Below are 13,793 nucleotides of genomic sequence, written 5' to 3' on the forward strand. Positions count from 1 at the left end.
CACAGACAAGGGGAGAATGTGCAAACTCCACATAGACATTTGCCCAAGACTGGAATAGAACCCAGGTCCCTAGCACTATGAGGCAGCAACGCTAACCACTGAGCCACCATGCCACCCAAATGTTGGATGCTCACCACAATAACTTGTTGTGGTGGCGATATGATGAGTGAGTAATCCCACAGAGGCAATGAATTGGCTGCAGGAGGTGCTGGCACTGGCGCTGTCGGGACCACATGCTGATTGACGCTTTGAATCTCCCTCCTTGAGCGGCGCAGCCAATGGGCGCTGATTGCTGTGGGGCGGGGGCGCGGCCTCATGGGAGTTGTAGTCCAGGCGCCCGCTGCTGGAACTACAGCTCCCAGGAGGCGGTGCGACACGCCGCGCATGCGCCCCGTCTGAAGTGCCGCAGGTAAATGGAGGCTCCAGGTGAAGGTGGTGGGTGGCTTCTTTGTCTTTGATGTCGTTAGCAACGGTGACAGGGAGGCAGTAACAGGGCAGGAGGCCTGGCTGGGCCGAGTTGAAGTTGATGATGGAGGAGGCTGAAGAGCGGTGGTGTGGAGTTGGAAAGTTTGCTTTGAGCTGTGCCAGTGTTTGAGGAGCTCGGTCCAGGTCGGGCATGTCGAGGGGCAGGTTCATCATCACCTTCATTAAAGGCAAAAGCAAACGTGACAGGGAGGATGAAGCCCGCGAGGAAGAGAAACAGGATGCCTGTAACTTCGAAGAGCAGCCGAAAAGCGGTGAGACCTCCACCTTCGCTACGCCAGTGGCCTCCAGTGGACCAGGTGGGACTGTGCTTCAGGTGTCACTGTCACCAGTGGTACATACTCTAACCTTCCCCACTCCAGGGTTAACCTACCTCCGAATCAGGCTGTAGTGGATTCACAGTCACACCCCAGAGATGTGAGAACAAAAAAAAAATCAAGGCTTGGAGTCACTTGCTGTGCATCTGTGTTTCAGGGGATTATGTCATAGAGATGTACAGCACGGAAACAGACCCTTTGGTCCAACTCGTCCATGCTGACCAGATATCCCAACCCAATCTAGTCCCATTTGTCAGCACTTGGCCCATATCCCTCTAAGCCTTTTCTGTTCATATACCCATCCAGATGCCTTTTAAAGGGCTGGCATGGTGGCTCAGTGGTTTGCACTGCTGCCTCACAGTGCTGGGGTCGCAGGTTCGATTCCAGCCTTGGGTCGCTTTCTGTGTGGAGTTTGCATGTTCTCCCTGTGTCTGTGTGGGTTTTCTCTGGGTGCTCTGGTTTCCTCCCACCCTCCAAAGATGTGCAGGTCAGGTGAACTGGTCATGCTAAATTACCCAAAATGGTAGGTAAATAAGTCTGAGGGAAATGAGTCTAGGTGGATTACTCTTCGGAGGTTTGGTGTGTGAAAACTTTGCCCCTGAGATTCCTTTTAAATCCCCCCCACCTCCTTCCCTTGCTCCAAACCTATGCCTTCTAGTTCTGGATTTTCCTACTCCAGGGAAAAGGCCTTGTCTATTTATCCTAATGCCACTCATGATTTTATAAACCTCTATAAGGTCACTCCTCAGCCTCCAACACCGATGGGAAAACAGCCCCAGCCTATTTAGCCTCTCCCTATAGCTCAAATCTACCAACCCTGGAAACATCCTTGTAAATCTTTTCTGAATCCTTTCAAGTTTCACAGCACCTTTCCAATAACAAGGAGGCCAGAATTGCGTGCAATTTTCCAAATGTGGACAGCATAAATAAAATAAAGAAAACAAACCAATGCAGATGCTGGAAATCGGAAGCACAAACTGAAATTGCTGAGCAAGTTCACCAGGTCTGGTTGCGCCTGTGAAAAGAAAGCAGAGTTCACACCCAGTGGCCATTCTTCAGAAATGTTGACTGTGCTTGCTCTCTACAGATGCTGCTAGACTTGTTGGGTTTCTCCAGCATTTTCAGTTTTTGTTAACACATACAGCAGTGGTCACACTGCAGATTAGAAGTGTACAGGCAGACGGAATGGGTGACTACCAGACTGTCTACCAAAGCTAGTCAAGTGGTGCATGAGTCCTCTGAGATTTTCATGCTTGCCAGTTGTATTCTGTTTTGGAAACTAGTGAAGGTGAATGGTTCCTTGGTGGAGTGCAGTCAGAAATGAGTCTCTGCTGTATAGAGGGTTACATAAAAGAATGAAAGGGCAATATAATAGTGGATTCCATAGTCAGAGGATCAGATAGATGTTTTTGTGACATTAAATGTGATTTTTACCATGGTGTATGACCTCCCTGCCACCAGGATCAAGGATCTCCATAAAGCAGCTGCAGAACAGCCTTCTGGGGGAGGGGGAATCAGTTGGAAGTTGTGGTCACATTGGTACCAACAACATAGTGGAATAAGGTACTGAAATAGATTTCAGAGCATCAGAAAGGAAATTATACACCTCATTTACTTGGACTTTAGTAAAGCCTTTGACAAGGTTCTGTATGATAGACTAATCGGTAAAGTTAGTTCACATAGGATTCCGGGTGAGCTTGCCATTTGGATACGTAATTGTAACTGTCAGTGTTCCACAGGAATCAGTTCTGGTCCTTTTTTGTTGTTTGTCATTTTACATAAATGATTTGAATGACAATATAAAAGGCATGGTTAGTAAGTTTGCAGATGACACTAAAATTGGTGGCATAGTAGACAGTGAAGAAGACTTTCTAAGAGTACAAAGGGATTTGAACAAATGGGTAAATGGGCTGAAAAATGACAGAGTTCAGTCTGGATAAGTGCAAGGTATAGCATTTTGGTACAATTAAACATGTATAAGACTTAGGCAAAAGTATAGGGCTTATACAATTAATGGTCAGGTATTGGGTAGTAGAACAGAAGGACCTCAGAGTTCACTCACATAACTCTTTGAAGTTTACATCACATTCCGACAGAGTGGTTAAAAAGGCATTTGGCACACATACTTTCATTCATCTGTTCTTTGAGTATAGGAATTGGGAAGTTATGCCGTGGTTGTACAGGACATTGAGACATCTTATGGAATACTGTGTCCAGTTCTGGCTGCCCAGTTATAGGAAAGATATTATTAAGCTGGAGAGGGCTCATAAGAGATTTACCAGGAGGTTGCCAGGTATAGTAGGCTTGCGATATAAAGAAAAGCTGGATAGTCTGGGACTTTTCTCACTGGAGTGTAGGAGGTTGAGAGGTGACCTGATAGAAGTTTATAAAATAATGAGAGGTATAGGTAAGGTTCATGGTAGTTGTCTTTCCGCTAGGATGGGGGATTTCAAGACCAAGGAGCACATTTTTAAGGTGAGAGGGGAGAGAGATTTTAAAAAAGACATGAGTGGCAAATGAAGGTGGTTTGCATCATGGAATAAACTTCCTGAGGAAGTGGTGGCTGTGTGTTCAATTACAACAATTAAAAGATATTTGGATAAGTACATGTATGGGAAAGATTTTGGGGGGTGGGAATATGGGCCGGGAGGAGGCAGGTGGCACTAGTTTAGTTTGGGATTATGTTTGGCATGGACGGGTTGGGCTGAAGGACCTATTCCTGTGCTATCTGACTCTGTCCTGGTGTCAAATGTCAATGAACATAAGAATAGGAGGATCAAATGATTGAACACATGGCTGGAGAACTGGTATGGAAGGGGGGAGGGTGTCAGATTTCTGAGGCATTGGGGCTAGTTTTCAGGCAGGGGAAGCTGTACAGGCTAGATAGGTCACATCTTAACAGGATTGGGACTGATATCCCTGCAGGGGGATTTGTTACTGCTGTTTGCTTAACTAGCAAGGGGTAACCCATATTGGAAGAAAGCAAAGTTTGTAACAGAAAGTGAGCACAATATGACGTCAGACTTTTACATGTTTGAAAGTAAGGTGGTTCAATCTGAAGCAAGAGTGTTAAAGTTGACTAAAGAATATTATTAAAAACCTGAGGCAGAATTTGGCACTGCTGATTTTGGAAAGGCATGACTGTGTATAGGCATTGGGCAGCCTTTAAAGAATTATGACATGGTTTAAAGCAGCCATGCAATCCTTCCAAGTGCAATAACTCAGTCAGTGAACTATAAGCTGTTTTAAAAAAAAAGTTTATGATTATGTAAAAGGTAAGGCTTAGAAAAGTGGCCAGAAATAATCAGAAATCTGACAATTGTGAAGTTTTCAGAATACAGCAAAATAGACCAAGAAATTATGAGAAAAGGAAGAATATAATGAGTGTACTGTAGCCAACACATAAAAATACAATGTACTATAGGCATGTAAAAACAAAACATTTGGATAAGATGAATGTGGGTTCATTATAAAATTCTCCTGATTTGGCCTAAATGGAAAATAGAGAAATGGTGAAGAAGCTAAATTCATATTTTGTGTATCTTTGCACTGAAGAATATATAAGTAATTACTCAATTAGATATCCAAGTAATCAGGGAGAATGGGGAGTTCAAGGAGACTAGTATTGGTGCAAAAGTTGTAACGGAGTAATTAATGGGGGTGAAACTTAAGTGCCCAAGACTTGATAGCTACGTCCAATACTCTGGCATATAGACTTTAGAGAGAGTCTGTGCATTGGAGATCACTTCCTAAAGTTCCATAGATTTGGGAATGATTCCTGCAGATAGGAAGCTAGTAAATGTCACTGTACTATTTAAGAAGGGAGAAAAAAGGAGACTACAGACCTGTCAGCCTTATATCAGTAGGAGTGAAAATGCTAGAATCTATCCTAAAGGATGTGATAAATGGACAATTGGATAAAAAATGCGATGGTCAGCCTTAATCAGAATAGATTTGAAATGGAAAATTGTGTTTGACTCACTTGAGATTTTTTTTTGATGGGTGTTGTGTACATGGATTTTCAGAAAGCTTTTGATAAAGTTCCCACTAGGTTAGTCAGCAAAATTATAACACGGGATTGAAGATAATTATGCTGGAATGATTTAAGGATTGGCTAACCGACAAAAAACTGTGGAATAAATGTGCCCTTCTCATGTTGGCAGGCTGTGACTAATGGGGTAACATAAGGATTGTACCCCCAGCTGTTCACAATATTTACCAATGCTTTGAATGTGGGGATCAAATGTGATATTTCCAAATGTGCAGATGGTTCAAAGCTAAGCAGGAGTGTGTGTTGTGAGGAAGATGTAAAGCAGCTTCAGGAGGATTTGGACAGGCGTGGTGAGTGGACATATGAAATTTCATGTGGAAAAGTGTGACGTTATCAATCTTAGTAGTAGGAACAGATGTGTAAACATTTCTTAACTGTGACATGTAGATGTGCAAAGGGATCTGCCTTTTCGATAAGTCGCTTGTTGATAAGTCATTGAAGGCTAATACCCAGGTACAACAAGCTATTAGAAAGCCTAATGAAATGTTAGCCTTTATCGCAAGAGTATTTGAATACAGGAGTAGAGAAGTCTTGCTTCAATTGTCTAGGAGCTTTATTAGACTGTACTTGGAGTACTGTGTGCAGTTTTGGTCTCCTTACCCAGGAACAATGTTATTGCCATAGTCATGGTGCAACAAAGACTTGCTTAGGAAGAGAGATTTGGCAAGCTGGGCGTGTATCTTGGGTTTTCAGGAATAAAAGGTGATCCCACTGAACCCTACACAATTCCTGAAGGGATAGACAGAGTGGATGCAGGTAAGATATTTCCCCAGACAGGCAGGATTCTAAAAGCAGAGGCCACGATTTTAAAAATAAATGAAATGTCAACTCAAATCATACATAGAATTCTGTACCGCAGTGGGCTGTGGAAACCTGTCATTATGTTTATTTTAAAGCAGAGATTGATAGATTTATGATAACCAATGGCAGAGTTTTAAGATAAAAGGCCTTGAAGTGTTCGATAAGCTGTGATTGTATTAAATGGCAGCAAATTTTTGAAGAGGTGAATGGTCTGTTCCTGTTCTTGTAACACTCCACTGCAGTGGTATAATATCCTAGATACTGTCTTTTGAATGAGATACTAAACTCTATCAGCCCTTTTGAGACATGATAAAAAGCCCTGCACCTTTTGTTTTTGAAAAGCAGTGTTATCTTTGGTAATATTGCTCAATCATCATCACAAAAAAAATCTGTCCATCGTCATTGTTTAAGGAAATGTGCATGCAAATTGGCTGCCATATTTTCTATGTTACAATTGTGCTTGCATTTTAAAGTATTCTGGTTGTAAAGAACTTTTGGATAACCTGGGATTTATGAAGGGTATTATAACAACACAAATCTTTATTTTATTTTTATGATCCAAGTTGATACTACAATGCATACTTTCATACGTTCAGTTGATACTTTCATTAGAAGAAAGATTGAGGGGGGGACCTGACTGAGGTTTACAAAATCATGAAGGGTATAGACAGGGTAGATAGAGAGAAGCTTTTTCCCAGGGTGAAGGATTCAATAACGAGAGGTCACACTTTTGAGGTGAGAGGTGAAAAATTTAAGGCAAATACTTTACACAGAGGGTGATAGCTGGCTGAAACACATTACCAGCGGAGGTAGTGGAGGCAGGCACGGGAGAGGGATACAGACGCTTAGGAATTGGGCGACAGGTTTAGACAGTGGATTTGGATTAGCTCAGGCTTGGAGGGCTGAAGCGCCTGTTCCTGGGCTGTATATTTGCTTTGTTCTTTGCATGACTGAGGTTGTGCTCCCTGTCGGAGGTGTTGTTGTCCAAGGTTTCTAGAAGTACACCTCATTCTGAATCTCAATTCACATGCAGTGGATAGTGTGACGGTTCTTATTTATTGTAATTACGGAATAAATGCTCTAAATAGAGTCAAAATACCCTCTTTAATAGTATATTTCTTATTTTCTTCTAGATACGTCTTTTTATTGAAACTTGTGAAGTCTTATTTTAATTAGTGTTCAGGATTTAAAAAGACGTTAACTTTTTTTTTCTTTCCTCATTATGTTTTCCCTTTCTTTGATTCTACTTTCAGTGACTGATTTGACACTTGGCTCACTGTTCCAGCCAGTGCACTAACAATTCTTCAGTCTGCTTACAAACTATACTGTGTCTACCCTGTTCACAAGTGCTGCAGATGCTCTGGAGAGGGTGCTGTGCCATTTGATTCTTTGGCTGATCATACCCTGCTGTGCAGAGTGTCAGAAGTGTTCTGGTCAAGTGTAAATCCAATGAACAGTGTCACTTGCAACAATATCTGGACTATCATGTTTTGCAGTTTGTAGGAGATTACTATGTACAAATTGCCTGTTGCATTTTCCAATATTACAAGGGTGGCGGCATTTACAAAGTACTTAATTGGCTGTAAAGCATTTTGGGTATGTGCTAAAGTGAAAGGCACAATGTAAATATTTCACTTCCCTTGTTCTCTTCCTTAATTGTATTTCTGTCTTTTCTCTCGATAACCATTGTTCGTACCAAATGCATCTATTGTCATTTTGTGTATGGTCATTATCTGTACTCGCAATACATTTAGCCCCTTTTGCAATCCGTTTATTGTGGTCACACTTTTCTCTTTTCATGGTGTCAATGCTACCAAAGTAAATTTAACAGCTAAATAAACCTGCTCAATGTTTATAGTGACTGAGCATGAGGGAATAACTTTTCACCTGCTACTTCATTCTGATGTTGTAAATTGTTGCACATTAGTTAATTTGCTTATAAATAGAAATCTTACCCTTGAAAATGTTCTCATTACCACTGAATTTCTATTGTTTATTTATTTGTAAGTTTACAAATTGGGTAATGTATGCAACTTAAAGTCAAAGCATTCCTTCCCAACTAATAAGGTAATCCTTGATTTTTTTCCTGCTATGAAAGAAATTTCATCTGAGAAATTTGCTTTGTTAAATAGCATTTCAAGTACTAATCTACTAATTTGGAATAACATCTATTTAATCTTTTTCAAAGATCAAACTAATCAACTGGTTATTTCCTAAGCCCAGTTTCTTAAAAATAATTTTTATTTTTCCTTTTAATGATTGATGAGGGAAGGGCTGTAGATTGTCATACACATAGACATCAGTAAGATGCTTGATAAGGTTCCCCATGTTAGGCTGATGAAGAAGCTGAAGTCTCATGAGGTCCAGGGTGTTCTAGCTAGATAGAGAACTGGCTGGGCAGTAGGAGACAGAGTAGTAGTGGAAGGGAGTTTCTCAAAATGGAGACCTGTGACTACTGGTGTTGCATTGGGATCTGTGCTGGGACCACTGTTGTTGGTGATATATAGAGGAAGATAAAGGTGGTCTGATTAGCAAGTTTGTAGATGACACTAAAATTGATGGAGTAGCAGATAGTGAAGGGGACTGTCAGAGAATACAGCATAATATAGATAGATTGGAGAGTTGGGTAGAGAAATGGCTGATGGCGTTCTATCCAAACAATTGTGAGGTGATGCACTTTGGAAGATCCAATTCAGTAAATGGAAAAGTGCTGGGAAAAATTGATGTGCAGAGAGATTTGGGTTTTCAGGTCCACTGTTCCCTGAACATGGCATTGCAGGTCCATAGAGTGATCAAGAAGGCATACAGCATGCTTTCCTTCATTGGACGGGGTATTGAGTACGAGAGTTGGCAGGTCATGTTACAGTTGTATAAGACTTTGGTTCAGCCACATTTAGAATACTGCATACAATTCTGGTCACCACATTACCAAAAGGATGTGGATGCTTTTGGAGAGGGCACAGAGGAGGTTCACCAGGATGTTGCCTTGTATGGAAGGCGCTAGCTATGAAGAGAAGTTGTGTAGATTAGGATTATTTTCATTAGAAAGATAGAGGTTGATGGGGGAACTGACTGAAGTCTACAAAGTGATGACTGGTATAGACAGGGTGGGTAGCAAGAAGCTTTTTCCCCAGAGTGGAGGACTCAATTACTAGGGGTCACGAGTTCAAGGTGAGAGAGGAAACATTTAGGGGAGATATGCATGGAAAACTTTACGCAGAGGGTGATGGGTGCCTGGAATGTGTTGCCAGTGGAGGTGGTAGAGGCGAGCATGATCGGGTCATTTAAGATGTATCTAGACAGATACGTGAATAGGCAGGGAGCAGAGGGATACAGACCCTTAGAAAATAGGTAACAGGTTTAGATAGAGGATCTGGATCAGCATAGACCTGAAGGATTGAAGGGCCTGTTCCTGTGCTCTCTTTCCTTTTGTTCTTTGTATTTGTTTAAGTACATTTGAAACAGGTCACAAAATCACAGAATAGTTAAAGTACAGGAAAAGGCTATTTTTAACCCTCGTCCATGCTGGGGGGGTTATTTCAACATGCCCCATTCCCCAGCACTTCTCCATGGCATTGCAATTTTCATTTCATTTCAAGTACTTGCACAATCTGCTTTTTGAGAACATTGGTTGAATCTGTCTCCATGACACTTATGGATCATGTTCAGTATTTTACACGATTCAGCATAACGTTTTTGTGTGATACTTATGCCTTTTTAATGAAGCCCAGGATATTGTGACTTTTAAATCTTCTTGTCATATTCAACATAAACTCCCAATGTTTCTGTCCTGCATCTGCTTTAACATTTTATCTTTTATATTGCCCCTCCATGTTCTTAAAAAAATGCATCACTTCACACCTCACTGCATTATCTATGAGGAAGAACTCCAAGAATGATAACTATTCTGAAAAATGTACCATGTGTGGGAATAGAGACAAAGCATTGAGGCTCTCGTATCTAAAGAGTTATGCACTGTAATGGGGATTGAGGGTTTGGTGAGATTGTATTTCATTACCCTGATTTGCCTTGTGCAGAAAAGTGTTTCATTGTTCATATGGATCATTTTTACTGTAAAAGTAAAATTTGTCAGATTTTCTGTAAAGATCACTCCCTCATCTTTTGGTTTTGTCTTTTTCTATGCAGGCATTGGCTACAATTTTGTTGCCTCCCTTTTTCTTTTTTGTCTATGCTTTACATCAAGTCACGGTTAACATGTATGCTGAAGGTCCTGTTTGTGTTTGTCCCAATTATTATGCCTGCTGAATTGTTATGTTCAACAAACTCAGGAATGATGTTTCAGCTTAGTTTCCTCAATCTGTTATGATATGTACTAGGATGACCTTTCACAATGGCTACATCCATGTTGAATGGAGGTTCACTCCATTTCACTCCATTTATCCCAAATATTAAGGAGAGTCAAGGGGCAGAGTTGAGTATGGTAGCCATTACAAAAGAGAAAGTGCTAGAAAAACTAAAACGTCTAAAAATATGATAAATCTCCTGGTCTAGATGGGCTACATTCTAGAGTTCTGAGGGAGATGGCTGAAGAAATAGCTGAGGCATTGGTTGTAATCTTTCAAAACTCACTGGAGTCAGGGAAAGTCCCAAATGATTGGAAAATCGCTGTTGTAACCCCCTTGTTCAAAAAAGGATCAAGACAAAAGATGGAAAATTGTAGGCTGATTAGCCTAACCTCGGTTGTAGGTAAAGTTCTAGAATCCATGTTAAGGATGAGATTTCTAAATTCTTGGAAGTGCAGGGTCGGATTAGAACAAGTCAGCATGGATTTAGTAAGGAGAGATCATGCCTGACAAACTTGTTCGAATTGTTTGAAGAGGTAACAAGTAGATTAGACCAGGGAAACCCAGTGGATGTTATCTACCTAGACTTCCACTAGGCCTTTGATAAGGTGCCTCACAGGAGGCTGCTGAGTAAGGTGAGGGCCCATGGTGTTTGAGGTGAGCTACTGGCATGGATTGAGGATTGGCTGTCTGACAGAAGGCAGAGTGTTAGGATAAAAGGTTCTTTTTCGGAATGGCAGCTAGTGAAAAGTGGTATCCTGCAGGGTTCAGTGTTGGGCCTCAGCAGTTCACTCTATATATTAGTGATATGGATGAAGGGATTGGGGAGATTCTGGTGAAGTTCACAGGTGATACAAAGTTAGGTGGACAGGAAGGTAGTTCTGAGGAGGTGGGGAGGCTGCAGAAAGATTCAGACAATTTAGGAGAATGGTCCAAGGAATGGTTGATGAAATTCAATATGAGCAAGTGCAAGGTCTTGCACTTTGGAAAAAAGAATACAGGCATGGACTATTTCTCTAAATGGTGAGAAAATTCATAAAGCCAAAGTATAAAGGGATCTAGGAGTGCTAGTCCAGGATTCTCTAAAGGTTGACTTGCAGGTTGAGTCCATGGTTAAGAAAGCAAATGTAATCATTAGATTTAGATTAGATTCCCTACAGCGTGGAAGCAGGCCCTTTGGCACAACCAGTCCACACCGACCCTCCAAAGAGTAACCCACCCAGACCCATTTCCCTCTGACTAATGCACCTAACACTATTGGCAATTTAGCATGGCCAATTCACCTAACCTGCACAGCTTTGGACTGTGGGAAGAAACCGGAGTACCCAGAGGAAACCCACGCAGACACGGGGAGAATGTGCAAACTCCACACACAGTGGCCTGATGCTGGAATTAAACCTGGGATCCTGGTGCTGTGGGCAGTAGTGTAACCACTGAGCCAGTGTGCCGTTCCGTTGTCATTTATCTCAAGAGGGCTGGATTGTAAAAGCAGCGATGAGCTACTGAGACTTTCTAAAGCTTTAATTAAGCCCCATTTAGAATACTGTGTCCAATTTTGGGCCCCACACCTCAGGAAGGACATTCTGCTGGCACTAGAGCATATCCAGCAGAGATTCACACGAATGATAAACGGCTGAGGATCCTGGGATTGTATCCATTAGAGTTTAGAAGGTTGAGGGAGATCTAATAGAAACTTAGAAGATAATGCATGGCTTAGAAATGGTGGACACTGGGAATCTGTTTCCATTAGGCAGGGATACTAGGACCCGTGGGCACAGCCTTAGAATTAGAGGGAGTCAATTTGGAACGGAAATGAGGAGACATTTCTTCAGCCAGAGAGTGGTGGGCCTGTGGAATTCATTACCACAGAGCGCAGTAGAAGCCAGGATGTTCAATGTCTTCAAGGCCGAGATTGATAAATTCTTGATCTGAAGAATTCCTGAAGAAGGGCTTATGCCCGAAACGTCGATTCTCCTGTTCCTTGGATGCTGCCTGATCTGCTGCGCTTTTCCAGCAACACATTTTCAAATTCTTGATCTTGTAAGGAATTAAGGGCTATGGGGGGAGAGTGGGTAAGTGGCATTGAAAATGCCATCAGCCATGATTGAATGGCGGGATAGACTCGATGGACCAAACGGCCTTACTTCCACTCCTATGTCATAGAGTCATAGAGATGTACAGCATCTTTGGTCCAACCCGTCCATGTCAACCAGATATTCCAACCCAATCTAGTCCCACCTGCCAGCACCCAGCCCATATCCCTCCAAACCCTTCCTATTCATATACCCATCAAGATGCCTTTTAAATGTTGCAATTGTACCAGCCTCCACCACTTCCTCCAGCAGCTCATTCCATACACGTACCACCCTCTGCGTGAAAAGGTTGCCCCTTAGATCCTTTTTAAATCTTTCCCCTCTCACCCTAAACCCATGCCCTCTAGTTCTGGGCTCCCCGATTCCAGGGAAAAGACTTTGTCTATTTATCCTATCCATGCCCCTCCATTTTGTAAACCTCTATAAGGTCACCCCTCAGCCTCCGACGATCCAGGGAAAACAGCTCCGGCCTGTTCAACCTCTCCCCATAGCTCAAATCCTTCAACACTGGCAACATCCCTATAAATCTTTTCTGAATCCTTTCAAGTTTTACAACATCTTTGCGATAGGAAGGAGACCAGAATTGCACGCAATATTCCAACAGTGGCCTAACTAATGTCCTGTACAGCCGCACCATGACCTCCCAACTCCTGTACACAATACTCTGACCTATAAAAGAAAGCATACCAAACGCCCTATTCACTATCCTATCTACCTGTGACTCCACTTTCAAGGAGCTATGAACTTGCATCCCAAGGTCTCTTTGTTCAGCAACACTCTCGAGGACCTTGCCATTAAGTGTTTCAGTCCTGCTAAATTTGCTTTCCTAAAATGCAGCACCTTGCATTTATCTGAATTAAACTCCATCTGCCACTTCTCGGCCCATTGGCCTATCTGATCAAGATCCGGTTGCAATCTAAGGTAACCTTCTTCACTGTCCACTACAACTCCAATTTTGGTGTAATCTGCAAACTTACTAACTATACCTCATTTGTTTGCATCCAAATCATTTATGTAAATGACAAAAAGTATCCAACTGGCTAGTTCTCCCTGTATTCCATGAGATCTAACCTTGCTAACTAGTCTCCATGGGGAACCTTGTCAAATGCCTTACTGAAGTCCATATAGATCACATCTACTGCTCTGCCCTTATCAATCCTCTTTGTTACTTCTTCAAAAAACTCAATCAAGTTTGAGACATGATTTCCCACGCACAAAGCCATGTTGACTATCCCTAATCAGTCCTTGCCTTTCCAAATACATGTGCATCCTGTCCCTCAAGATTCACTCCAACAACTTACCCACCACCAATGTCAGGCTCATTGGTCTATCATTCCCTGGCTTGTCCTTACTACCCTTCTGAAAGAGTGGCACCACATTAGCCAACCTCCAGTCTTCCGCACCTCACCTGTGACTATCGTTGATACAAATATCTCAGCAAGAGACCCAGCAATCACTTCTCTAGCTCACCACAGAGTTCTTGGGTACACCTGATCAGGTCCTGGGGATTTATCCACCTTTATGCATTTCAAGACATCCAGCACTTCCTCCTCTGTAATATGGACATTTTGCAAGGTGTCACCATCTATTTTGCTACATTGTATATCTTCCATATCCTTTTTCATAGTAAATACTGATGCAAAATACTCATTTAGTATCTCCCATTTTCTGCGGCTCAACACAAAGGCCGCCTTGCTGATCTTTGAGGGGCCCTATTCTCTCCCTAGTTACCCTTTTGTCCTTA

The 13,793-nt window shown here is 42.1% G+C and overlaps 1 protein-coding gene across 3 annotated transcripts in view; it reads left to right on the forward strand.

Moving 5' to 3' along the window:
• The first annotated feature begins 415 nt into the window (after positions 1-415).
• slc12a4 (solute carrier family 12 member 4) overlaps positions 416-13,793 on the forward strand; it is a 165,176-nt gene continuing 151,798 nt past the window's right edge. For all 3 annotated transcript variants that reach the window (XR_006314143.1, XM_043707018.1, XM_043707017.1), the window contains exon 1: positions 416-782. Coding sequence is in view for 2 of the 3 variants with exons in the window: in XM_043707018.1 (XP_043562953.1) it covers positions 617-782 (166 nt within the window). In the remaining variant the exon portion in view is untranslated. The remainder of the gene's footprint in view (positions 783-13,793) is intronic.

Source organism: Chiloscyllium plagiosum, chromosome 17 (genome assembly GCF_004010195.1).
Source record: "Chiloscyllium plagiosum isolate BGI_BamShark_2017 chromosome 17, ASM401019v2, whole genome shotgun sequence".
NCBI classification, from domain to species: Eukaryota; Metazoa; Chordata; class Chondrichthyes; order Orectolobiformes; family Hemiscylliidae; genus Chiloscyllium; species Chiloscyllium plagiosum.